The 27284-nt window shown below is 48.1% G+C and overlaps 1 protein-coding gene across 2 annotated transcripts in view; it reads right to left on the reverse strand.

Annotated features, from left to right (window-relative positions):
* The window catches only part of PRKCB (protein kinase C beta), a 186593-nt gene that overhangs the window by 32462 nt on the left and 126847 nt on the right, over positions 1–27284 (reverse strand). For both annotated transcript variants that reach the window (XM_081840640.1, XM_081840639.1), the window contains exons 10-15: positions 27015–27188; positions 23452–23543; positions 23172–23234; positions 16009–16147; positions 8339–8419; positions 7460–7567 (exon numbers count right to left, since the gene is read on the reverse strand). In XM_081840640.1, the coding sequence (XP_081696766.1) occupies positions 7460–7567; positions 8339–8419; positions 16009–16147; positions 23172–23234; positions 23452–23543; positions 27015–27188 (657 nt within the window). The remainder of the gene's footprint in view (positions 1–7459; positions 7568–8338; positions 8420–16008; positions 16148–23171; positions 23235–23451; positions 23544–27014; positions 27189–27284) is intronic.

Raw genomic sequence — 27284 nt, forward strand, 5'->3', positions numbered from 1 at the left:
GCCCTGTGGAACGCCCTTCCAGCAGATGTCAAAGTGATAAACAACTACCTGACATTCAGAAGACATCTTAAGGCAACCCTGTTCAGGGAAGTTTTTAACGTGTGATATTTTACTGTATTTTTGGATTCTATGGAAGCCGCCCAGAGTGGCTGGGGAGGCCCAGCCAGATGGGCGGGGTATAAATAATAAATTATTATTATTATTATTATTATTATTATTATTATTATTATTCCTAGGCTAACGTAGGAGTGCAGCCTTGTGCTGATTTTGACACCTGTCGCAGAATGAGGCAGTAAGAATATAAGGTTTCCCCTGCTGGATCAGGCCAAAGGGGCCCCATCTTAGGCCAGCCATCTTGTTCTCACAGTGGCAACCAGGTGGGAAGAGGCCCTCAAGCAAACTGGCAGACTCTTGAGACAGTAGAATGGACTGGGGTATCTGAGGAGAGATTGTGGGATCACTGTTTTGATGCTCCCCTATACTTTATAAAAATATAATTTCAAGTAGAAACCTAGCACAGCCACGAGAAGCTGTACAGGAACCTCTCTCCCTGAGGTGCTAGCCCCCTTTCCTTCACATGGGTGATCCTGCTGGGAGTCCCCATTCCACTCTTAGCTGTCAGAAATTTCTTCCCATGTTTAATCGAAATCTCCTTTCTTGTCATTTGAATCCATTGTTTCTGGACTGGTCCTCCCCTCTGGAGCAGCAGAAAACGAGCTTCCATCACTTTTTATGTGACAGCCTTTCAGATATTTGAAGATGGCTATCATATCAACTCTCAGTCTCCTCTTTTCCAGGCTAAACATACGCAGCTCCCTCAGCTGTTCCTCAAAGGCTTAGTTTCCAGATAATCTTGGTCCCTCCTCAGCACAGCTCCCAACTTGTCAACATCCTTCTCAAATGGTGGTGCCCAGAAGTGGACACAGTCCTCCAGGTGGGGTCTTACCAAGGCAGAATAGAGTGGCACTATTACTTCTCTTGATACAGACACTAGACTTCTTTTTGATGCAACCTAGAATTGTATGAGGGATGCGGGTGGGGCTGTGGGTTAAACCACAGAGCCTAGGACTTGCTGATCAGAAGGGCGGCGGTTTGAATCCCCGCGACGGGGTGAGCTCCCTTTGCTCAGTCCCTGCTCCTGCCAACCTAGCAATTCAAAAGCATGCCAAAATGCAGGTAGATAAATAGGTACCACTCCGACGGGAAGGTAAACGGCATTTCTGTGCACTGCTCTGGTTTGCCAGAAGTGGCTTAGTCATGCTGGCCACATGACCCGGAAGCTGTATGCCAGCTCCCTCGGCCAATAAAGCGACATGAGCACTGCAACCCCAGAGTCGTCCACGACTGGACCTAATGGTCAAGGGGGTCCCTTTACCTTTACCTTTAGAATTGTATGAACTCCATCCCCACCCCCGCTGCTGCACCACACTATTGACTCATACTTGTGGTCCGCTAAGACCCCTCGATCCTTTTCACATGTCACTGCAAGCAACTCTCCCTTCCTCTTCTTCCCTCTTCCTGCCCCAAAGGAAGGTCAGAACTTTTGCACCTCCTGTCTCCCCTACCTAAGTAGGGCTGTGCAATCCATCACAGGAGACGAGTAGAAACAAGAAGCTGGGGAAAGTCACGCTGCTCCAAGAGGGAATGAAGAAAAGAGTGTTTGTGTTCTCATCCAAATGTATTTGCCGACATTTCTGAGAAGCTGAAATTAAAACATCGTGGGGTGGGGCTGTGATCAGCAGCTTTAGAATATCGCAGATGGTCCACAGTGGCCTTGCCAGAATTAGGAAGCCGTTTCCAGCTAGTTTTGACGTAGTTCTAGAAAGGCAGGCTGCACATTGGTTCAAAGGTTGGTGCCACCCAAAGGTCAGAGGCAGCCTTCAGCCTCTCCTTGCCCGCTGAGATCTCCATCCCACAGCCTGCCTGATAACCGGACATCATTCCCTTTTCCTGGGCATTGTATATATTGCAGAACACATTGAGGAAGCCAGCAATTTCGTGCCTCCTGTGTGGAGAGGGGCATGCTATGTGCCAGCAATCTGTGCACCTGGAAACAGCACATTGTTCAAAGCTCATTCTAAAATCCTCACATCAAGATGAAAGAAAGTGTTTCTATTTATGCGACGCCACCAGCTCTGCTGAAAGCAGGCTTTGGAGATCTTCACAAAGGACTCTTCCAGCAAGCAACATCCTCCGCGTGATCATAAATAATGTGGGCTCGCCTTTCTGGGCACATTCCCAATATAACTGAAAGGACGTGGGAGCTCCTTCCACATGGCTTCCAACACCAGGCAGGTAATGCCTAGAGGGAGGAGTCATGGAGGACCCAGTTCAGATGCTTCCCAATGCTGCTGGCATTCAAGAGCCTTCCATGGAGCTGGATATCTTGCCTTGGAGCACCCCAGAAGCCACACCCATCATTTCTGAGTTTGGGTAAATTTTACTTGTGATTCCTGCATTGCAAAGAGTTGGACTACACTCATGCACTTACATGCACACACACAACACACACAAAATGGTATCTGGATGTGTTTGTAGGTTTTTCATTTTCTTTGGGTTTTTCATTACTTGGTTTTCATGTTTGTATGTTTTTGTATATTGCTTTGGGTCACAATTCATTTTTGTAAAAAGGGACTGTCAAATGCAGATCATGATACAAGACTTGCTGGGCTTCCAGAGCCAGTGTGGTGTAGTGGTTAGAGTGTTGGACAAGGACCTGGGGGAGACCAGGGTTCAAATTCCCCGACTTGGCCATGAAGCTCACTGGGTGACCTTGGGCCAGTAGCTGCCTCTCAGCCTCATCAGCCTCTTCAACCTCACAGGGATTAAATGAGGAGTGGGGAACCAGGTACATGCCACTTTGAGCTCCTGGGAGAAAAAGGGTGGGAGATAAATGAGACCGACAGACAGACAGACAGACAGACCCTTGCTGCACCTAACACATAGGATGCAAAGGCATCCAGGGATTTCAAGGTAAGCACCACCTTTGATACCACTTTCTTTGACTCAAAAAATTGTAGAGGGAAATTGTAGAGGGAAGTGGGAGGAAGGAGAAAAGAATAATATGATGGATTGAGGAAATATAAATGTAAATGTTGGGGGGATGGTGAGGAAATGGTGTTGGCTTTGGTACATTTGTATTGTAATGTAATATGTGAAAAACCAATAGATAAATAAATAAAAACAGGAGAGAGAAGTTTAACTTTTTTAAAAAATAATAATTGTAGAGTTGGAAGATATCTCAAGGGCCATCCCGTCCAACCCTTTGCAATGCAGGAGGATTTCTTCCCTATGTCCCTGCAGCCACAGTTTCTGATATCTCAGCACAACCAGCAATGAAGGAGGATTAGATTTGCTCTCCAGGGCTGCCTTGAACCCAGGGCCAGTGGCATTCTGGTAGAAGTCTTTGCACCTTGGCCTGAACTGCCCACAGTCTTCATCTCCTGCTAGGAGTCCTGGCAGGGCAGGAAGCTGGGGGCTGGCTGTGCCACTGCTCTCTGCACACACCGGCCTGAGACTCCTTGCTCATGTGGCACCTGTGGTTCCTGCATTGCAGGGGGTTGGACTAGATGACCCTTTGGTTCCCTTTCCAACTCGACAACTCTGATTCTATGAAACCCCTCCTGACCACACACAGGCACATTGGCTCTCCATGGAACCCAAACACCAGCTTCCTTGCCTGGGTCCTTTTAAGACAAACACAGATCTCAAGAGCCAACACAGGCAGTTTGTCCTTTGCTGTCTAAACCTGCCCTAAATGACACCTGACTTTGGCATTCACTACGCAAATTGGGTAGAGAGAAGCAAATCCCTCTCCAATTGTTCCTGGAACAAGGGGCTGCAGAATAAACAGGCCGTTCTGTGTTCATATGCAAAGCCCTGTCCGAAGATGCAGTTTTCATCTCCCCCTCCCTTTTCACGGGCCAATTCCCTTTCAAAGCCTGACAAATGCCAATGAGGCAGTTGGGAAGTTCATTAGCAGAAAGATCTCTGCCATTTCCCCATCCTGGATACACACACTGTGGCTGACACTGTTCATAACATCACAGCAAAAGCTTTCAGGAGCAAGAAAATGTCACCATCTCTGCATGTTTGTGTGCGTGCACATATAAATTTCTACCTGCGTGATTCTAAAGTACGTTGTGTACGCGACTCTAGGCTGCATCAACAGAAGTCGACTGTCTAGATCAAGGGGTGTAATAGTCCTGCTCTAGTCTGCCTTGGGTGGACTCCACAAGAGGACGGTGCCCAGTTCCGGGCATTGCAGTTTTAGGATATTGACAAGCTGGAAGGTGTGCAGAGGAGGGAGACCAAGATGACGAAGGGTCTGAAAACCAAGCCTGATGAGGAACAGTTGATGCTGTTTGGGATGTTTAACTTGGAGAAGAGAAGACTGAGAGGTGGCAGGATAGCCACTTTCAAATACAGTGGTACCTCAGGTTACATACGCTTCAGGTTACAGACTCCGCTAACCCAGAAATATTACCTTGGGTTAAGAACTTTGCTTCAGGATGAGAACAGAAATCGTGCTGCAGCGGTGCGGCGGCAGTGGAAGGCCCCATTAGCTAAAGTGGTGCTTCAGGTTAAGAACAGTTTCAGGTTAAGAACGGACCTCCGGAACGAATTAAGTACTTAACCCGAGGTACCACTGTATCTGAAAAGCTGTCACAGGGAAGGTAGAGCAAGCTTGTTTTCTGCTGATCTAGGGGAAAGGACCCAAACCAGTGGATTCAAATAACAAGAAAGGGGATTCTGACTAAACATTTGGGGGGGATTCTGATGGTTGAGAACTGTTCCACAGTGGAACGGATTCTCCGGGAAGACAGCCTTTGGTCATCTCCCTGCATTCCCCACCCGGCAGTTGCTTGGTTGGCTTATCAATTGGCCATTACTGAAAGAAAGAGAGGAAAACCCCAGCAGATGTTTTAATCAGTCCTGTCTCTTACCAACTGGTAGCCTTCAGTCCCGGACTGATGGGAAAGGAAATAAAACTGACAGGAAGTTTTATCGCTATGCCAATCTCCAATCCTGCCTCCCTCCTCTTCCCAGACACAATGGGCAAAGTAATGACTCTTGGGTATAGCTGACTTCAACGCTAACAGCTGCCGCGAGGGGGAAAAGGTCATTCTACCCCACTCCCCACACTAAAGCATCGCAGCTTAACCTCTTTTAATGGACATGGAGCAGCGCCGGCATCAATATTTGGGGGGTTGACTTGTGCAACCGTAGCCTGGAAGAGAGGAGCTGGTGTGCAGGCAAAATGATCTCAGGCTGCCCCCTCTGACTTTCTTGGCTACTCTGCATACAAAGTCACCTGTCACTTGGGGGCAGCCATTCTGGCAGACTGCCTCAGTGCAAGAGAGATGGGGAGCAAAGCCCATTGCATCACCTTTGCTAAATGAGGAACCTCCTGTCCCTGAACTCTTGCTCCAGCTGGCCATGACAGGAGCAACTGTTTAGAAATCAGTGCCTGAGTTTAGATTTGGATTTTTTCCTTCCCGCCCAGTCCTTCTCCCCTTGTGTATCATTTTGTTGTTGTTGTTTCTGTTTTAGCTTGCTCCACCCTCCACGTGACAGCCCTTCTGATATTTGAAGATGGCTCTCATATCACCTCTCAGACTTAGAACTGCAGAGCTGGAAGGGACCACGAGGTTCATCTAGTCAGGAGTCTTTTTGCCCAATGTGGGGCTCGAACCCGTGCCTTCTTTTATCCAGGCTAAACACCCTCAGCTCCCTCTGCCATTCCTCATAAGGCTTGGTTTCCAGACCCTTGATCCTCTTGGTCGCCCTCCTCTGCTCACCTTCCAGCTTGTTGGGTTATGGATATGCTGGTGCTGACAGGAAGGAGGTTGAAGACCACTTTGAGCAGATCCAGCACCTTCTCTGCCTTGGCTTTTAAGAAAGAGAGTCATATCAGACAAGAGTCAGAACACCGCTGATGTTTAAGTGTGAGGGTTAGAGGAATTAATGCCTCGGAGGTGGAGAAGGAGGCTGAAGTAACAGGAACATGGAGACACACTTTCAGAGCAAAGTCAACTCCCAGGTGACCTGGAAAAGTACCTTCCTCCCCCTCCCACCATCCGTGGCCCATTAAACCTGGAGCAGCTGAGCAACTTTTCCTCCAATCTGACACGCAGCACTTTGGCCAAATGGCAAGGCAAGCAAAGAGGACATCAGAGATGGAAAGCAGCAAATTGACAAGGAAGCCTCAGCCCCCAGCAATGCTCCATGGGCCCCAGAGAATAATCCCAGTTGTTAGCCTGGAGCCCTCTCCTCCACACATCCCAAACGGTACATTCATTTTGTGATGATGCATGCAATGCAAATGATCAATCCTGAGGTTAAATTGACATTCAGGGCCCTGTGCAGCCCGAGATTAATTTTTTCAAGAGGGAGAATCACATTCTGCTTGCAAAAATTGCCTTTACACTATGTGCGGAAGTCTCCAAAGCCAGAGGAGAGCTCAGCACTTTTCCGGCAGTGAAAAGGCAAGGTCAGATTTCCCTTTGTATCTCTGATTGCTAGCAGAAGGAGAATAAGTTATGCCAAACGTGTGCCCCATTTGGCCTGGCTTAGATGGGCTGTAGAACTACAGCCATCCTTTGCACAGGGAGGAAGTTTGGGCAGAAGACCCATAGCCCTGATTTAAGTCAATGGGCTCAGCTCAACACAAATAAACTTGGTTCTCAAATCAGAAAGGGATGTTAGGGATGTTGAGAAGGCAGCAATTTGTTGAGAAGGCAGTCCTGTCCTGGGTTCACTGCAGTCAGTGCTGTTTCTGTTCAGCTACAGTTCAGCTTTGAATCAAACCTACTGCAACTCTCTCACTCTCCACTACAGATGAAACTAATGCAATTTCTTAGGGTATTAGCTTCAGTGTATTTCAGTGGAAGGCAAATGTCAAAAATAATGCAGAAAATAATGTAATCATTTATGTAACATCTGCGGACTACAGAAACAACAATAGAATCATAGAACTATAGAGTTGGAAAGGACCCCAAGGGTCATCTAGCCCAACCATATGCAATGGAGGAGTCACAGCTAATACTGGAAATATTGCTGGCTTTCCCTTCCGTGGTTTCTGTTCTCAGAGGAACATACACACTGCAGCAATCTCAGTAGCCTGAAAAGGAAACTGCAGGCAAATTAGGATAACCTCTCTACAGCCCAGAATCTTCCTGACCCTGTGAATTAGATAATGGCAGACATCCGAAGCCAAGTTGCTACCTTGTATGAAGAACACAAGCAAAGCCCTTCTGGATCAGGCCAAAGGATCAGACCCATCTAGCCCAGCATCCTGTTCTCGCAGTGACCAACCAGACGCTTCAGTAGGAAATCCTCAAACATGACTTAAGTGCAACAGCAGCACTCTCCCCTTCTGTGCTTCCCAGCAACTGGTATTATTACTCAGAGGTAAACCACTTCTTTGTGCATCCAACACACCCTGAGCAGCTCTTACCCCTTTGCAGATGGCCACTGCTTCCTTGGACATAGATTTTGGATAGGCTACATTGTGCTCCATGATGGACTGGAAGAGTTCGTCTTCATCTTCACCTTCGAACGGTGCCTACAGCATTGGGGAACAGAAGGAGGAAAAGTTTTAGGGCTACTCAGTTCTGGTGCGCTGCAATCCATTTCTGTATCACGGAGATAGGGAGCTGTCTGCAGGCCATAGAACTGACTTTGCCAACCTGATGCCTTCCAAATGTTTTGGATGGCAGCTCCCATCAGCCCCAGCCAGTGATGGGAGTTGTAGTTCAAAACATCTGGAGCTCACCAAATTGGTGAAAGAAGGGCAGGTGATATAACGGGCAAAGCAGAATGTAGTAAGCAGACCAGGTGGCATGTACATGCTTCCCCCTTCTTTTTTGCCCAGACTTTCTCGAACTGATGCACCCTGATCCTCCTTAACCTTTCCTTTTAATTTATCCTTCATCTCTTTCCCCCTTTTTCCTTTCAGAATTCAAGTCTACAGGTGGCTGCATAGTTTGCAAAGCTCCTAATGACAGTTCTAAGTGCTTACCCAACAATGCTTCTGGGATTCTACCCAGAAGCCAGGCAACCAGCACACAACCCCCATTTATCATGATGCTGTGTATGGCTTCGGTCCCATCCAGACTTGGAGACAGGCTGGGGGTTTGGCTGGGACAAGACACTGACCACCAGCTCTCAATCCGCAGCTTGGAAGGCTGTTAGTCTTTGCTTCATACACATACCCCTTCCACAAGCTCAACCAAACAGGCCATTCCAGAATCTGGGTTGTGCTCAATCCCCTGGACCTCACTGAAAACCCCACAACCTCTGCCCCACAAAAAAAACCCTAGTCCAATTTCCTTACCTGCCCAGCCAGCATTTCATAGAGAAGGACACCAAAAGCCCACCAGTCCACTGATTTCCCATAGGGCTGGTAAGCGATTATCTGCAAGACATTGATAACAACATCAGAGCTACAGGATTACACACACACACACACACACACACACACACGGTTTTCGGCCCACTGTCTGTCACAAGGCAAAAATTATTCCAACTGGAAATCCATGTTGCAGCAACAACAAGCAGATTTCCTGCTGATTTCCCAGGGATTGCAAACAAACAATAGGATTAGACACTTAGCAAGAAAGACCTGAGCCATTCCTGAATCTCCAGCCTCCTTTCTTGTGAAAGACCAATGGGCAATTCACATCCACTGCCACTGCAGTCACACAGCCCACTGCGCTGCCTCTGCCATCAGCATCAGTGCCAATTTCCGACAACATCCCATGAAATCTCACGAGATCCATCACGCTCCATAAGATATTGTGAGATTTCGGCGAGCTCTGACTACAAATCGGTGCTGATTCTGGTGCTGCTTCTCTGCTGGTGGTGGAGCTGGGATGGGTGGGTCACCCATGGGGGCACCACCTCGGGGGCTTCCACTGCCTGAATTCACTGCTTCAGCCTGCTTCATGACCAGCCCTGTCATTTGCCCACCTACCCACAAAACTGTGTGCTTCCAGACTGCCTCTACTTCTCGGTGTGATTCAACCACATATTAGCAAATCCAGGTTCTGCAAGTATTGGTGATTGGGAGGACTTGTGCAAAACCCCCACTTTCCCCAAAGAGTGGACTTTTTCCAATGAGAAAAGTGACAGTGAAATGCACTGGAAAGTGTGGGATGAGTACACTGGCTTTGATGCAAAATCGTCTAACCTCCCTGCTAGCAAATCAGAACAAATGCCCAATAAGCAGGTCATCTGGGATCATGAAATATGGCAGGCGATTCTGTTTTCTGTTTAATTTCATCTCTCTCTTTTCTGTTGCAATGTATCTGTGGCCTGGTGCTGCCTGTCACATAAATTGCAATATGGGTGTTCATGTAGGAAATGTTAATGGATCACAATATGATTTTGAAAGGGTGAAGGTAGGAGAATGTGAAAATCCACTGTTTTAACTCATTTGCCCAGAGTGGACAAATGGTTGAGTTTGGTGAGGTCACTTCAAGTGCCCACAGAGGCTCCCCACTTCCTTGCCATTGTGCAAGGAAGTTCCCATTGGGAGAAATATTGCCTCTTTTCGAGAGAGAACTAGAGTACTCCATGCAGCTGTCAAACTCTTGTGCCCAGATCAGAGCTTTTGGGCCGCGATGAATGGTCTGGGAGAAGCTTCTCTTGGTGATGAAGACGATCGAGGCTGTGTATATTTTTCAGCAATTACTGTGCGATTTGCATTTATGTTTGAATATATGAATCTTTTTGGAATAGAAATCTGTAATTAGGATGAATAAACGACGAAACGGTTTTGCATTAAGTAACAGATGGCAGTGCCTCAGGCTTGTCAAACCCCATACGCTTAAACGAGGCAAACAAATGGGGAGGAAGGCAGAGTCCTTCAAAATGCAGGCTCTTCCTCCTCCTTTTGCGTGCTTTGGGGCATTCTGTGTTGGCCCTTAATATGTTTTCCTGGCAAAACTTTGTCTGATTTCTTGCTGCTTATTTGCGATTTCTCCTCCACTTACATAACTCTCTTTTTCTGCCCTGCAGTTCCTTGGGCGATTTGTAGCAGAGACTCGGGTCAACTGCTTTGGACATCTCAAACCTTTATTTTCCATTATTTATTTATCACATTTCCCATCTCCTTCAAGGAGCTCAAGGTGGTGTACATGGTCCTCTGTCTCCCCTCACAATAACCCTGCGAGGTAGGTCAGGCTGAGAGATACTGACTGTCCCAAGGTCACGGCTGAGTGGGGATTTGAACCCTGCAGGTGTTGGCATGGGGAGGCCTCAATGAAGCTCAGAAGTAAGGCTGGGAGAAGGCACTGGTTTCCGTTCCATCCTCTGTTCGTTGCATGCTGCTTTGTTTCTGTTCTGCTGCAGTCCGGCTTCTGATGAAAATGACCTTATTCATCTCCCTTCAGCATTCCCTCCATCGATGCTGAGCTGGACAAGTATTGGCAAGGCAACTATGGCAATGGCTCACCAGGCCTGTGTGCTGATCACACTGCTTAATGGAAATGAGTCGTGGGCAGCTTACAACTGTCAGGAGGGACACCTCAATGCCTTCCACATGCACTGCATCAGGAGGATTTTCAGTAACACATAGCAGCACAGAAGTCCAAACAAAGATGTGCTCTCCCAAGACCACATTCCCAGCATGTTCGCACTCCTGTCTCAGGAACATCTTGGTCATGTCTACAGAATGGAAGATCCCCAAGGATATACTTTATGGGGAACTGGCTTTAAGCACCAGGCCCATTGGCAGACCAACTCTGCACCACAAGGATGTCTGCAAATATGACATGAAGGCTGGCCACATCAACCCTGCCTTGTGAGGATCCCTTGCAGACAACCACAGTCCCTGGAGAGACAAGTTGTGTATCCAAAGCAGTGACCAGAGGAGAAATGGCTGTTGGGAGGAGCGCAGAGAGAAGGAAGCCATGGTGCATCTGCAGCCACAAAACTGGGCATCTTCACATGCCCCAGCTACAACAAAACATGTCTCTCCCGCATCGGTCTCTATGGACACTGCAGGCTCTGCAACCTTCCAACAGCTTGACCTCACCCCCAAAGGTGCACTCCTCCATTGTCTCCCAAGACAGACGGATGCCAACCAACCAATGGGGCAATTCTACGTAATTCTGTAATTAATTGCATCCCCCAACATCATTCATTTCAGTGCAAAGGAAACACAATGTAAATAGGTTGGGGAATAACCAATTATGTGTCATTCACGGACTGTAAACAACAGCAGCAAATACTGACTGTATTCGCCAGATTGATTTCCATTCTGGACATGGGATGAATAAGCGAACATCAGCAATCTCTGCTCCTGTTCCCATTGGGATTCTCCAGCTTCTCTACTCAGAAGGCAGCAGAGCTGTTTGACATTGGACTCTGATCTCAGAGGGCACCATACAACCTCTGGACTGGCCAGCTGCAAATCCAAGAAGTTTTTCTGTTGGAGTAGCAGCATGGGCGTAGCCAGGATTTTTGTTGGGGGGTGCGTGCCTTTTCTTAGGAGGGGCAGCCTTTTTTAGGGTGGGGCAGAACCTCAGTTTGCTATGTATTTTATTGATTTGGGGGGCAGTTGCCCCCCTGCCCCCCGGGCTATGCCCATGACCGGCAGAACAGCAGTGTGGTCCCCATACATTCATGCCTCCTGTTCCAGCTGTTTTAATGAAGCAGCTGTACTAAGTTGGACCTTCATAGAATCCACCCAGCTTAGATTGAACTGAGGGAACTCCATTGTCCAGGCCACATGGAGAGGTCAAGCAAGGATGGAGGGGGAGAGGTGTGAAGCATCATCACCTCTGCATTTCCTCGCTTGGAAGAGTTCCTGCCTCTTTTCTAGCCTTGGGGGGAAACCAGGTGCAGATCTCCCCACCCCAGAGAAAAATGCATTAGAAGCACTTGTAGGAAATGGAGGACTGTTTGTACACCAGTGGGGTGTGAAGCTTTAATCCCTCCAAACAGCCCAGATAAAAGTTTATGGAACTTGCTGCACTCCTGGCTGTCATTAGCACTCAATATAGTCATTTTGGCACCAAGGAGAAATCCCCAGAATCATTGAGATCAAGGGAAGGGGAAGCATGAGATGCACTCATGCTCGGAAGTGCAAAACCTGTTCATTTGCTGCAAAGTGTTATTCCTGGCCGCCTTCATCTCGGGAGCACATCTGTGATGTTGGAGGAACAATGGGCCACTCTTTTGTGTGTATCAGAACAATTATTCTCCACTGAAATGAATGAAGAGAACTGAAGGATGTGCAGTTTTGAAAACCTTTGATGGGGAGTTATAATTGCCTCTGTCTCTAGTCCCCACACCTCCAATCTATGGCAGGGTTTGGAGTAGTTGCCTACTTGCCCATCACCACAAACCCTCTCGTCCCAAACACATTTATAGTGTTGGTCCAATGTTGGCAGAGATCCCCTCATTTGACAACCTTTCAGATCCCCAGGGTTATCAGCAACCATGTTCTCCTCAAGAGCAGACCCCTTGAAATGGATGGCTCCAAGTTACTCCTCTGCATTGATTTCAGTGGGCCTCCTCTGAATAGGACTAACATGAGATCAATGAGTCGCAGAATTGTATAGTTGGAAGGAACAAAGAGGATCCTCTAGCCCAGCGGTTCTCAACCTGTGGGTCCCCAGATGTTGTTGGACTACAACTCCCATCATCCCTGAGCTCTGGCCTTGCTAGCTAGGGGTGATGGGAGTTGTAGTTCAACAACATCTGGGGACCCACAGGTTGAGAAAGGCTGCTCTAGCCCAACCCCCTGCAAGGCAGGAATCACAACAAAGTGTCCTTTTGAACCTGATGTTTGTCTGCAAAGGTTTGGGAGATCTGAGTCCGCGCCCATCAAGGGCGTTCTGCTTGAGCCTCACAGCACTGGACTGGAGAGAGCGTAAGTATGGCATTATTCCAGAAGCTAGGCCAAAGTTTGCAATTTAGTTAGTTCCTTTAAATATTCCTAGGTCCCTTTTGCACATTGCTCCAGGTGGCTTATATACCAATTTCGCATCTACTTTCACAAACACTGCAGTCTGTGGCTTTGTTCTCTGTTCGTTCCAAAGTAAAAACAATGAATTAAAAGCCAAGAAAACAAGCACTTTGGAGATGATGCCCAGTTGCCGACCAAGGGCGGGGGGGGGGGGGAGAGAATGATGGTTTGTTCTACTCTGAAAGCACATTAATCATGTGCAGAGATCCAGCCACATGCTGGCCAGGCTCCCATATTAATCTTGGCAGAACAAGAGGAAAATAACGCACATTAGCCTAGTAATTAAATGTCTCCCTGGGAAGGATGAACACACAAAGTGGTTTAGCATTCACAGGCACTCCTTGAAGAGACAGGAAGAGAGGAGCGATGTCCTGATATGCTACCAGCCACGGATATCAATATAACATGCCGCAGCACTCCATATCTTTAGAGCCATGGCTCCCAAATCATTTTGAGCCCTGCCACTTTTGTTCCATAAATTCATCAGTGGTGGACTTTGGGCTCTCATGTAGGAGGTCCCAGGTTCAAACACCTCCAGGTACGGCAGGGGAAGTCCCTGGTCTGAAACCATGAAGAGCTGCTTCCAGTCCGTGTAGACAATATTGAGCAAGCTGGACTCATGGTCTGACTGGGTATGAGGCAGCTTCCTAAAAAAGAGACCCAATGACGAGTAGGAGAGATCCGGTACAGAGCAGCACCAGGCAGCTTCCTTTGTCTTCCCATCACAGAACTGTAGAATTGGAAGCAACCCAAAGGGTCATCTGGTCCAAACGCCTGCAGTGCAGGAATCACAGCTCTCTTCCATAGCTCAGGGGATGGGACACCTCCTCTGCCTGTAGAAGGTCCCAGGTTCAATCTTGCCAGGGACTGGCTAGATGAGGAAGAGTGTTGGGAGCTGCCTGCCAAGAGCCCCCCAGAGAGGGCACAGGAGAAGAAGACTTAGATCCCAGATCCTGGTGGTGGGATAGCGGCCACACCTCAGAGGAGGGGACAAGCTGGGAGGTAATAGAAGCAGGAAGCATGAGGGATCACGGGGAGACAGAAGCAGGCAGGTGACTCAACACAGAGCAGGGTGATGATGTTTCCAGTTTGGATGCAGGCTCCAACAGAGATGGCAGAGGGGAGCTAGACCCTGCATCTTTCCCATAGCACCAATAGAACAGCCTCTCAGCTGAAGGCTCTCTGGCCCCATTGACTCCCAGAACGCAAAGGATGTTACATGTTGCTCAGCAACGGGCCAGACAGGAACAGAGAGAGGCTCCTGGGGTTTGCTGCAGCAGAAGATTACAAGAGAGGAGCCCTGACTCAGAGGGGTAGAGACAGAAGGAGAGGCTTCACACCAATTCGAGCAACTTCTTCATGGGGGTGGTGGTTTACCCTTATGAGACTTCTTGTATTTCCCCCCTTTCCTTAATAAAGAAACTGAACTGCATGTTAGCCTCGCGTCTCCCTTTTTGACCTGTGAATGACCTGATCGTCCTGTCAGCCCCTTGACAAATCTCTAGCATCTTCAGGTGGGGCTGGGAAAGATTCCCTGCCCGAACTGCCAGAGAGCTGCCAGCCTGTGTAGACAATATACTGCAGGCCAGAGCCAGGCCAACAGTCCATCCAGATCAGGGCTGTCTACACTGACTGGCAGTGGCTCTCTAGGGTTTCTGGTGGGAGTCTTTTCCCAGCACTACCTGGAGACACCTGGGATTGAACCTGTGACCTTCTGCATGCAAAGCATGTGCTCTGCCCCTGAGCCACAGCCTCAGTTACAAAGAGCAACTTGTGATTCTGCAGCCAAAATATTGACGCTTCTAACTCATTTAAAAATGAACTTTGTTGTTCATCAAGCACACATGCTTTGATAAGGAGACCATGGGCTGTAACTTCTAACAATTTAAGCATCCACTAAATTGTTGCAGAGGATCAATTGTCTTTATTCCCTTGGTAACGGCTTGTTAAGGTGCTAAAAATAAAGCAAGCCTGCTCCTTTCCTTCAGAGCACTTATGGAAATTTAACTGATGCATTGGTTAAGATTTCTTCAAGCCCAAGCCTTTAAAACAAACAGCATTTGCCTAAACTATATATATAAAAAAACTGAAAGTTACGGAATCATATTATTAATACTAAGGGTGATATCCAACACATGTCATACTCCAGAGTAGACCCACTGAGATTGTAGTAGAAAAATTGGGGGTTGGCTACTGCAGCCCAACTCTCCAAGGGACTCTGAGTCCCCTAAGTCCATGATCGGTCAGAGAAGAATGGACGGAGGCAGGAACCAGTAGAAGGAAAGCAAGGAAGATCTTTATTTTCATGTTGCAACAGAGTACCCTGTATCCTTAGCAAAGAGGACCCCGAAAAATAGTGTGTAGCACCTTTTAAAGACTTTAGAAATTGCCCAACCCCTTAGCCAAAGACCACCCAAAAGCATCACACGCACATCACAGAAAGAGGCAGTCTACAACAGAAATTTGAGAGTGTGACCTGTCTCCTGTTTGTCAAGATACCTGATAAGGTTTGCCCATGGGCATAGCCAGGATTCTTGTGGGGAGGGGCAGGACTTTTGTTGGGGGGGGGGCAGAACCGACATGATTGATCAGTTAAGTATTTCTATTATTTTACTTGATCTGGAGTGGGGGGCAGCTGCCCCCCCTGCCCCCTGGGCTATGCCCATGCAATCACCCCACCTTGGCCAGTCTGGATCATTCTTTTTGAAACTGTAAATACCCCAAGTTCTGAAACCATTGTCACAGACCTCCCCTATTCATATACAAAATGTGCTCTTTCGGTCAGATTTGAAGCGTAAGTGAAAAGAACTATTGGGAAAGGTTTCTCCAAGATGGCTTTTGGGATTGTTCTGTGTGCTAAGTGTATTTTTCTCAGGGAATATTTCCTAAGTTTTGAAAGGCAGAGGATTGGCTTTCTGTAGAGTGTGTGTCCGCTGTGTGTGTGCAGCCTTAAAATTTTAAACAAGTTCAATGGATGAAAGCAAGGGGACCTGGGTCTCTCTCTCTCTCTCTCTCTCTCTGTTACTCACCTCAGGCGCAATGTAGTCTGGAGTGCCACAGAAGGTCTTGGTGGTGACGCCATCCCAGATATTCTCTTTGCACATGCCAAAATCAGCAATCTTGATATGCCCCTCAGAATCCAGCATCACGTTGTCGAGTTTCAGGTCGCTGCAGCATTGAAAACAGACCGTGGTTATGAAAGCCTAATGGAAGGTAGACAAGGCTGGCAGGTAGTTTAAGGGGGGACAGAGCAGAGAAGGCGACCCCCAGCAACGATAGTACCAATCCCCTTGAGCTGAGCAAGCTTTTTATTTTACTATTATTGTTGTTTTCTTATCTGCTAACAACAGCAAAAGTGCAAGCACGGCAAAGGAAAACAAAGACCCCAAAATGTAAACCATAAAACGCCACAACCTGGAAGGACAAATGTGCAAAGATACAGTGCGGTTCCAAAAGGATAATAAAGTATTAACTCATACAGTTTCCCTTTACAAAATAATAAAAGCAGGGGTCAGCAAACTTTTTCAGCAGGGGGCCGGTCCACTGTCCCTCAGACCTTGTGGGGGGCCGGACTATATTGGGGGGGGGTGAATGAATGAATTCCTATGCCCCACAAATAACCCAGAGATGCATTTTAAATAAAAGCACATATTCTACTCATGTAAAAACACCAGGCAGGCCCCACAAATAACCCAGAGATGCATTTTAAATAATGGGACACATTCTACTCATGTAAAAACATGCCAATTCCAGAACCATCCACGGGCCGGACTTAGTAGGCGATTGGGCTGGATCCAGCCCCCGGGCCTTAGTTTGCCTACCCATGAGTGGAGAATAAAGGTTCTAGGTAGGCTTAAATGAGCCAGACATTTGCATATACTGGAGGCACTGAGTGACCAGGTGCCTTAATATTTGTATAAGAAATAAAACCATGCCATTTATTTTTTTATACATGGTCATTCGAGCTCTGCCCTTTGGATACTTTTAAGTTCATGAGCTATCTTTTCAAGAAGGGCAATTTGCTGAGCAAACCAAACACACCCAGCTACCCTTTGAAAGCTACACATCTATGAACTTTGCAAAGCACGCAGAATCGAAGAGCTAGGAGGGGCTCCCCAGAGTCATTTAGTTCAACCCCCTGCAATGCAGGAACCCCTTCTCTGAAGAAAAAGCGTGCACCAAAAATAAAACCTCTGAAAACATAATGCCACGGTGTAACCATGCTTGTAATGCTGTGTGCAGTTCTGGCCGCTTTACACATCGAAAGGATGTTGTAGAACTGGTTCGGAAATAGGCAACCGAAACTTTTCTTATTATTATTATCAATTAAATCTCTATTCTGCACTTTCTCCAAAGGAATCCCAGGGAGGCAAACCCCAAAGTGATAAAACAAAACAATTAAAAATAAATATATATTTAAAGCAATAGAAAACATTTTTAAGCAATCTAAGCTCATTTTTGATAAATTAAAATCATGTTTAAAATGATCAAGGGGTTAGAATGAAAGGAAAGGAAAGACTTCAGTGTTTGGGGCTTTTAATTTAGATTAATGATTGCTAAGAGGAAAGCGAAGGAAGTGGGGGAAATTATGCACGAGTTGAGCTAAAACCACAAAAGAGAAAAGTTTTCTCCATGTCTCAAAAGACTAGGAGATGTGGATGTATGTTTTTAGGACCCACCTTAATTGGAAGTGGTTTTAAATTGCTTTCAATGCTGTAATCTAACCTGGCACCTTATGGTAACAGGCAGGAAATCAATAAATGAAGGAGTCATCCATTGAGTATTGGGCAACTCAGAACAGACAGAAGAAGGAACTTCTTTGTGCAGCACATAGCTAAGTTCCAAAATTCATAACAAGAAGATGCAGTGACTGGCCCGAACTAGACACAGTTACAGATAGGTAGCCGTGTTGGTCTGCCATAGTCAAAACAAAAAAATTCCTTCCAGTAGCACCTTAAAGACCAACTAAGTCAGTTCTTGGTATGAGCTTTCGTGTGCATGCACACTTCTTCAGATACATTCATGAAGACACATTCATGAAGAAGGCTATCACACAGATAGCCACATTCATGAAGAAGGCTATCAATGGTAGGGTTGCCATATTTTGAAGAGCTAAAAAAGAAGAGGACACATTTGCCAACATCTACTTTTAACTATGGATCTCTAAGATGACTTTCATCATGAAAAAGAGGACGTGTCCTAGAAAAAGAGGGCATATGGCAACTCTAACAACGGCTATGTGCCTCTGGATATCAGTTGCTAGGAATCACAGGAGGGAAGAGGACTGCAGTGCTCAGATCCAGTCCTCTGTTAGAAGGGATCTCACAGGGAAACCATCTAGGTGAGGGTGTCCTCTACTTAAGGAGAAATAAGACTATACAGGGAGAGCAGAAAAAGGGGGTCTTGTTCCCCACTGTGGCAGTCCCTAGTGTCTTTCTGTTTAAATGTAATTTACATCTAGATTAGCACATTTCACATTTAGATTAGCAAGCACATGCAAATTGTATGCAAATTGGTGCCCTTTCCCCGTCTTGGCTTTTTTTTTGAGTGACGCATTTCCGCATTTCCTCTTTTTCAGGGTTGGCCACACTGTCACCCTCCCATCCTTCAGCTTTCTCCTTCACTGATGTGGCTGTCTGCTTTGCATAAGTGAACTGATAGTTCTCCAAACTCCCTGCTGGGTTGTGGAGGCAGCACAGAGGTTCCCTGGCTGTCGGACAGCTGGATTTCATACCCCTAAAGCTACACCCCCAAATTTGGGGGCAGGGAAGGGAGGAGGTCTCCCAGATGGCTTAAGGGAGATAGGCAGGTGTTTGGAGAGGGAGGGGGACTGCTGGAGCCCTGGATGATCTGCTGTTGCCAGGAGGCAAGTTTAAAGGGGGAGATCATTCCCTCCTTGTTGAGAACTCTCACTCTCTCACAGTGGCGTAGCGTGGGTTGTCAGCACCCGGGGCAAGGCAAGTAATTTGCGCCCCCTAACCCATGGATTTGCGCCCCCTAACCCTAACCCCCAGATGTTGCGCCCGGTGCGGCCGGGCCCCCCTGCACCCCCCACGCTACGGCACTGCTCTCTCACTCACCCATCTGCTGCTGCAAATGCAAGGCGGCAGTTATGGGCAGAGGCAGCCCTTTTTAGGGGAAGGAGGAAGCGGTCCTTTTCTGCATCCAAGGAAAACGGCAGTGAGCTTGTTTGGCTCTGGCAGGAAAGCAGCAATCATTGCTTTCCACCCATGATCAGCTACAGGGCACACCTAAATGTGTCCTGAGTACATCCACTTGATGAACAGTCTCAAGGACCCTGTGTGAAAGACAGGGAATGAGAGAGATCTCTCAGTGTGAGAGGCTGGGAGAAGATAGGGATGCTCCCAGGTGAGAGCTAGGGACAAATATCTTTTTCCGTCTGGGGAAAAAAGTTAAGATACGTTTCTGAGAGAAGATCTTGTATTTGTCTATCTCTTTTCCTTTCTTTATTCTTTGTGTAGATTAGGTAAAGGTAAAGGTACCCCTGACCATTAGGTCCAGTCGCGGACGACTCTGGGGTTGCGGCGCTCATCTCACTCTATAGGCCAAGGGAACCGGCGTTTGTCCGCAGACAGCTTCTGGGTCATGTGGCCAGCATGACTAAGCCGCTTCTGGCGGACCAGAGCAGCGCACGGAAACGCCATTTACCTTCCCGCCGGAGCGGTACCTATTTATCTACTTGCACTTTGATGTGCTTTCGAACTGCTAGGTGGGCAGGAGCTGGGACCGAACAACGGGAGCTCACCCCGTTGCAGGGATTTGAACTGCCAACCTTCTGATCGGCAAGCCCTAGGCTCTGTGGTTTAGACCACAGAGCCACCCGCATCCCTTTGTGTAGGTTACCTTGTCTTTTATTGTATTCTGAAAAGTGTTAATAAAACTCTATAAAAAGAATAATAATGACCCACTGAGTTCCATGACTTAGAAACCTAGAACTGTAAAGTTGGATAGGACCCCAAGGGTCATTAAATCCAAACTGCAATGACGGAATCACAGCTAAAGAATCCTTGACAGGTGGCCATCCAACCTCTGGTTAAAGCCCCAATGAAGTAAGGTCCACCACCTTCCAAGGGAGTCTGCTCCACAGTTGAACAGCTCTTACCCTCCTGGTGTTTAGTCAGAATCTCCTTTCTTGCCTTCTGAATCCATTGATTTGGGTCCTACTCTCCAGAGCAACAGAAAGCAAGCTGACCAGTGAGGTTGGGGCCTGTTTGGTCTGTTCTCCAGGCCTCAACTGTTGGTGGGCAACATCAGCTCCAACTACCCACCACTATCCCTTCTTTGAGCTGAACTTGGACCAGGCAGCCTTCTGCTAAACAGGACATCTGGCCACCCGAGTTGTGGTTTCTGGCTCATTCAAGGCCAGTTCATTGTGATAGCTTAGCGCTGCTGGTGTGTTTGATTGCTACATCACTGGCTGAAATCCAACACAGAGTCAGGCAACAACTAAACATAAATCTGTGCTGGATTTAGACCACTAGTTCCAATTTATAACTGTTTTCGTTTGGATGTCTTGTGATGTTCGGCTTTTAGAATCTAAACACCAGTTTTGGGTCTCATGTATAATGCAACACAGAAAAGTTAAAAAATAATAGAAACTAAAAACAAAATGCAGAATTTCCAGGCATACTGCAGATTTATCTGGCATTTCTACAACGGTTCCACGGGTTTAAAACATGACTTAATTTGTCTACAGTTATTTCCTTGATTCATTGGCTATTTTGCCCTGTTATTGCTTCAAAACCCAAAGGATATTGTCCAGTTCAGTAATGAAAGCCAAACAAATGCTATGCATATTTTAAGCATTCTGCAATTTTGTTTTTCTCAGGGAAAATAAATGAAAACAAGCATGAGTTATTTCTATGCACCCACAAATAAGATTAAACCATATATTGGCAATCAATCATATGGACTAGAAACTTGACTTTTTTAAAATAAAAAAAGCAACCCTCAATTTTTGCACCCAGTATTTTTAGCTTGTACATGGAATAATAGCATGCAGACAAACCTGGGTATCTCACTTCTTCCCAGCCCAAACCACTCCTGGAATGACTCCTGCAATTCCATAATGTTCCTTTTTTTAGGGGGATGGAATAAGAAGGGACTTATTTGCCCCTCCCCAATGCAGGTGTCACCTTCTTTATGAGGCATGAATTCCTTCAGGATCAGTCCTTTGATCCTTTGATGTGGCAGAAACACCCTCACCACCACCACCAAACAATGGGGGCAAAAATCACAGTGGGAATGCAAGTCTCAAGGTTGTCTGTTCTGCTCTGCTAAGAAAGAAAAATGCTCTTACGGTAATTCTCATCAAGCAATAGCAATTGCAAAACAAAAGAGGGGACTCCCCTCCCCACATGCACACCCAAGGGCTGCCAGAGCTGTCAGTCTTTAGGGTGACAGCTTCCTCCCTGCTGGGCATCACTAGAAGTAAAATCTCTGAGTGGTGGATGGGTGGTTAGTCCTTGTCTCCAGGGCCCCTGCATGCACAGCAGCAGGCAAATTAGCTAAGAACCCCCACAATTTGGAATCTCCACCAAACCTGTGCCAAAGTTTTGCAGTTTTTGTGCAGTGTTGTGCAGTGAAACCCCGCATTTTGCAGTAATTGATACATCAAACACAGGGTGACGCTGTGGTCTAAACCACTGAGCCTCTTGGGCTTGCTGATCGGGGGGGGGGGGGGTGTCGGTGGTTCAAATCCCCATGACAGGGTGAGCTCCCATTGCTCTGTTTCAGCTCCTGCCAACCTAGCAGTTTGAAAGCACACCAGTGCTAAATAGGTACCACTGCAGCGGGAAGGTAAATTGTGTTTCCATGCACTCTGGCTTCCAGCATGGTGTTCCGATGAGACAGAAGCAGTTTAGTCATGCTGGCCACATGACTCGGAAAGGTGTCTGTGGACAAACGCCGACTCCCTCGGCCCGAAAGTGAGATGAGTGCCGCACCCCATAGTCACCATTCACTGGACTTAACTGTCCAGGGGTCCTTTACCTTTACTGTACTTAACATTAACTACAAACCCCAAAATTTGTGCCAAGGTTTTGCAGTTGTTTAGCAGCGTTTTGTATAGATAACTCTGCATTTTGAAGCACCCCACAAACTGAGCAACTGATACATCAAACATGGACAGGAACAGCTGGCCATTGTACTCATGCAGTAGCCAATGACATGGATTTTGAATTCTTGGCGCCGTTTTCTGGGACAACAACATCATTCCATTGTACCTTTAAGAAGAAAGCTCTGCCTTCAATGGGGTACAGGCCAGGGGGGAATAAACGGAGACAACAGCATACAGAAGGCAGAGCAGAGCTTTCAGAAATGTGCCTTAGGCAGCAATCTTTTTTAAAAAATGATAAATACAGGTGATACCACAGCGTCTTTATTTTCCATCTGTCAAACGTTGGGGTGGTGGTGCGATATGCTATAATGTCAAACACTTGTCTCTCTCCCACCACAATTCCTGGTGGCCTTCCCCAGAGCCAGCCAGCTGTTTACAGGAGGGAGCTAGATGTTCTCCAAGGCTGCTGAGCATTTTTTTTGGGGGGGGGGGCTACTCAAAGAGAAGAGGAAGGGGGGAGTGAAATCAGGGGTGGGTGGGATAATGCCTTCTGCATAGATTACTGCTCTGGGCACCCTAGCAGCCGAGAGCCTTCCAAAGCCTCGTCCTGGAATGTTTAGCAGCCAAACAGCAAATGGCAGGTTTTTACAGCAAGACTCCAGACAAATCACTTCTGAAGTGCCAGCTTTATGTGTCAATGATGAGGCAGCGCCGGGCCCTCCCCGCACTGCGAGCTGCCAGCCGTGGCTTGTCAAGCAAACCGAGATTTAAGACCACGAGCAAAGGGAAGCCTCAAAGATGCTCGATCAGCCGGCTTCCCTACAGAATCCAGGAGGGGGGAAACACACACACACAAAAAACACCACATTTGTTCGCAAGGCACTGGCATTCGGAAGTCTTTGGCTCTGCTTGCTGGAAATGCACTCCATGGACGAGGGCCAAATGGCCACCTGAAAGGCAAGCTGGGGGCTTTCTTAGAGCACCAGGAACCACGTCCCCATGCGGAAAGCCTTGAATGCACACCCTCAATGCCAATCGCCTGTCGAACAGGAGGGGAGGTGCCGCTGCTGCTGCCTTTTCTAGAAGCCCGAGAGAGAAAGCATGCTCACCTACCGATAAATGATTCCTTTGTTATGTAAGAAGAACAGGCCAATGGCTATCTCAGCTGCGTAGAACCTGCAAGTAAAGATTAGAGAAGAAGAAGAGTGATAACGAAGGGGGGCATATGGAAACGGAAAGCTTTGCTATCTAATACTGCATGGGGCATCCAGTGTGGAGGGAGAAAGTCCATCTGCCTGCCCACCCCCCATAACCCAAGGGAGACCCTTTGCCCCATGGGGCCCCCAAGCCATGTTTGACCTCTGAGCTTTATATTAGGGAGCATCCAACTTACACAGCGTGGGGCTCCTTAAACCTTCCAACCTGTTGAATCTGGTACATGAGATCGCCGCCGTTCACATACTCCATGACAAAATACAAACGGTCCTAGAGAAGGGGAGAAGAGGAGAAGAGGAGAAGAGGAGAAAGAGGCGTGAAATGTAACAGAAGCCCAGAGGTGGCTAGTGCCCATTGGGACTGGTAGGGCAGGAGGCAAGGAGGCCAGCAGCAGGTGGCACCAGAGCGAATGACAACCAGAAGCTGAGTGCTACAAGCCACTACACTGAGACCAAGGAGGAGGAAGCTGGCAGCCAGGGACACCCTCTAAATGGATTGTAAGTAAGACAGCAGGCAGATGGGTGTTGCCTGGGTGCAGAGTAGGGTTGCTGGGGGCAGTGCCCTATTGGCCCTAATGTCCTGCAAATCACCCAGAGAACAGTCAGCAGATCCCTGTAAAGGTAAAGGTAAAGGGACCCCTGACCATTAGGTCCAGTCGTGACCGACTCTGGGATTGCGGCGCTCATCTCGCTTTATTGGCTGAGGGAGCCGGCGTAAAGATTCCAGTTCATGTGGCCAGCATGACTAAGCCGCTTCTGGCGAACCAGAGCAGTGCACGGAAACGCCGTTTACCTTCCCACCGGAGCAGTACCTATTTATCTACTTGCACTCTGACGTGCTTTCGAACTGCTAGGTGGGCAGGAGCTGGGACCGAACAACGGGAGCTCACCCCATTGCGGGGATTCGAACCGCTGACCTTCTGATCAGCAAGTCCTAGGCTCTGTGATTTAACCCACAGCGCCACCCGCGTCTACCTGTATTAATGAAAAACTCTCTCTCTCTCTCTCTCTCTCTCTATATATATATATATTAGAGAATGGTGAGAACGTGTAATTTGGATTGAGGCAAAAGTGTATGAGTAAGGTGGGGGTAGGGGGGGTTAAGTCTGTTTTCTTGATCTAAATTGCCCATTCTGGAACTGCTGTACGTCCCATGGGGCTAAACACACAGGTGCCTCTATATGTTTAGTTGCATGTACACAGCAACACAGATCCGATTTTCCTTTTAGCAGCTCAAGCTTTTTGTATGTTTTTAAGTACCGTATTTTTCGCCCTATAGGACGCACTTTTTCCCCTCCAAAAATGAAGGGGAAATGTGGGTGCGTCCTATGGGGCGAATACAGGCTTTCGCTGAAGCCTGGAGAGCGAGAGGCTCTCGCTCTCCAGGCTCCGCGCATCTCTGCGCGACCCTCCGGATCCCGGCGCCAAGCCGCGCCGGCCTCCAGAGGGTCGCGCAGAACTGCCTGCCCTCCCAGGGTCCGCGCAGCTCCCGGGCTCCACGCAGCTCTGCACAACCCTCCAGAGCCCGGCCGCGCCGGCCTCCGAAGGGTCGTGCAGAGCTGCCTGCCCTCCTGGGGTCCGCGCAGCTCCTGGGCTCCACGCAGCTCTGCGCGACCCTCCGGAGCCCGGTGCCAAGCCATGCCGGCCTCCAGAGGGTTGCGCAGAGCTGCCTGCATTTCGAAGCCTCTTCAGTGCGCCCAGGCTTCGCACAGCTTTCCTCAAGCCTGGGGAGACCGGCGCGGCTCCCTAGGCTTGCGGATAGCAGGCTGTTCTGGGGGCTGGGGTCAGGGGAAGCTCAGGCTTCCCCCGCGCCAGCCCCATGCCTGGGGGGGAAATACATTTTTTTTCTTTATTCCCCCCCAAAAAAAACTAGGTGCGTCCTATAGGGCGGTGCATCCTATGGGGCGAAAAATACGGTATTCACTTTCCCCCTCAAATTTATTGGTTCACCTTTTTGTAAATTGCTTTGAGGGTTTGTTTTTTAACAATCAAGCAGTGTATGAATTTTTATGAAATAAATAAACAAATAAGTCAGCACACATGTCCCCCAACCCCCATTTTATCATTCACAGCAACCCTGCAAGGGAGGCTATGTTGAGAGATAATGACCGGTCACTCAGTGAGCTTCAGAGCTGAGTGGGGATTTGAGGCGATTTCTCCTCCATCTCTACACTGGAGAGCTGTTGCTGCCAGTCAGTGTGGACAATACTGAGCTAGATGAATCAAGGTCTCGGGGGAAGCCAGCTCCCTGCAGTCTTTGTTTTGACTGTAGAGGCTCTGATCTCCTTTTGGGAGAAGAAAGATGGTGCGCACATTTAATCCACTCTCATTTTATCCAGGATCAGGAGGGTCACTCGGGAGCAAGTGGAAGGCAAATCCAGAGGCCCCAAAACACCTGGGCAAAAAAGTTAATTCTCTCTCCCTTTGAGATGAAGATTTGAGATTTTCATCCTTGCCAGCAAATGGGAAGAGCAGCTCTGGCTGAGACTGCTCTCCTCCAAATCAAAGCGCTTTGTACTCAGCACCTGATAATACCCTCTGCTACAAATTTTGATTACGTTACCAATATGATTACCGCTAAGCTACAGGCAGGTCTCCGGGAACTAATCCTCTGCCGACACACTTCAGATGTCAGAAAGAGAGACGTGCAAAAGGAAAAGCTTCGCTGCATGCAGGAGTTTCATTAGCGAGCGCAGAGAAGGGCCCAGCCCCACTTGCCTGCCGCTGCAGCAAAACGCCTTTTGCAAAGCCAAATGGCTGGCTGACATTTCAGGGCAATCCTCCGAGCTCATTGTAGGAAGCCTGAAAAGACGGGCCTTGTGCTGTGCCTATCGCTGCCTCCTCTCCTCTTCCTTATCTGCAGCCAGCCCCAAACAGTTGTGGAAGCAATGACTGCTCCCTTTGCAAGCGGTCCCCCCAATGCCTCTGTTTATTTTGGACCGGATGTTCCGGATGATTCATTGCTTTAGGGCAGATCGCCACAATGTAGTGCCCTTCAGCTGTTTTTGGAGTTCAACTCCCACCAACCCCAGTCAGTAGAACCATGTGGTCCTTTCTTCATCTCTTTCCCTTCTTTAGTCCTCCTTATGGCCACAGCCTCTGTCCTTGCCTTCCACCCACTCTGCCTTGGGCTCCCTTAGCCCCCACCATCTACTGAATACCCCAACATATCATCTCCAGCTCCTCTTACCAGCAAGACACAGTTCCTCCCATCTCTCCTAAGCTTCCCCATGTTGTCCAGGATCGCTTGGCGGCATTGCCTGGGATCAAGGCAAGGATGCTCTCTGTTCAGCTGAGATCAGGGGCTTCCAAACTGTGGTCCACGGACCATGTGGTGCTTGTGGGAAGATGAGTAATTGCAGTGGCTACTCTGTGGTTCTTGGAACCTGGTGTTCTGCCCAGAAGGTGAGTTAGATGGATGGGGTGGAGGGGAGTTTGTTGGTGATATGGCAGGAGTAAGGGAGGAGGCCCTTGAAAGGAGTGGAGGGGATTAGCAGCACAGTTAATGGGAGGCTAGAACGGAGGCATTTAATCTTGATTCAATTACAAATCACCTAGCATCCAGCACAGCTCACTGCAATTTCTTCAACAGACAGAAAAACCATTAAGTGGTCCGCCAAGACCCTCAGCAATTTTCAAGTAGTCCATGTGGTGAGTGGTGGGGGCTGGAATGTGAGAACTGCTGGCTTGGAAACTGTGCAGGATCTAGGGCAGAAGTGTGTGAGCATGTAGGGATCCTTACCATGGTTTGGAAGCAAGAATGAAGCTGTGTTAGGAAGGGGGGCTTCCCGGCCAGAGCGAGCACCCGCTTCTCCACCATGGTGCATTCCACATCGTCGTCTTGGATGACCACGTCCTTCTTGAGGATCTTCACAGCGTAGAGCTCGTCGGTCCCTTTCCTTTCAGAGAGCATCACCTGGAGGAAGACAAAGGTGGTCACAAGGGAGATGGAGAATGAGCAGACCTCCTGGCTGCTGCTTGGGCTGCTACTCTGCATGCCAAAGTAACAACA

The sequence above is a fragment of the Podarcis erhardii genome (genome assembly GCF_964252035.2).
Source record: "Podarcis erhardii genome assembly, chromosome: 14".
NCBI lineage: Eukaryota > Metazoa > Chordata > Lepidosauria > Squamata > Lacertidae > Podarcis > Podarcis erhardii.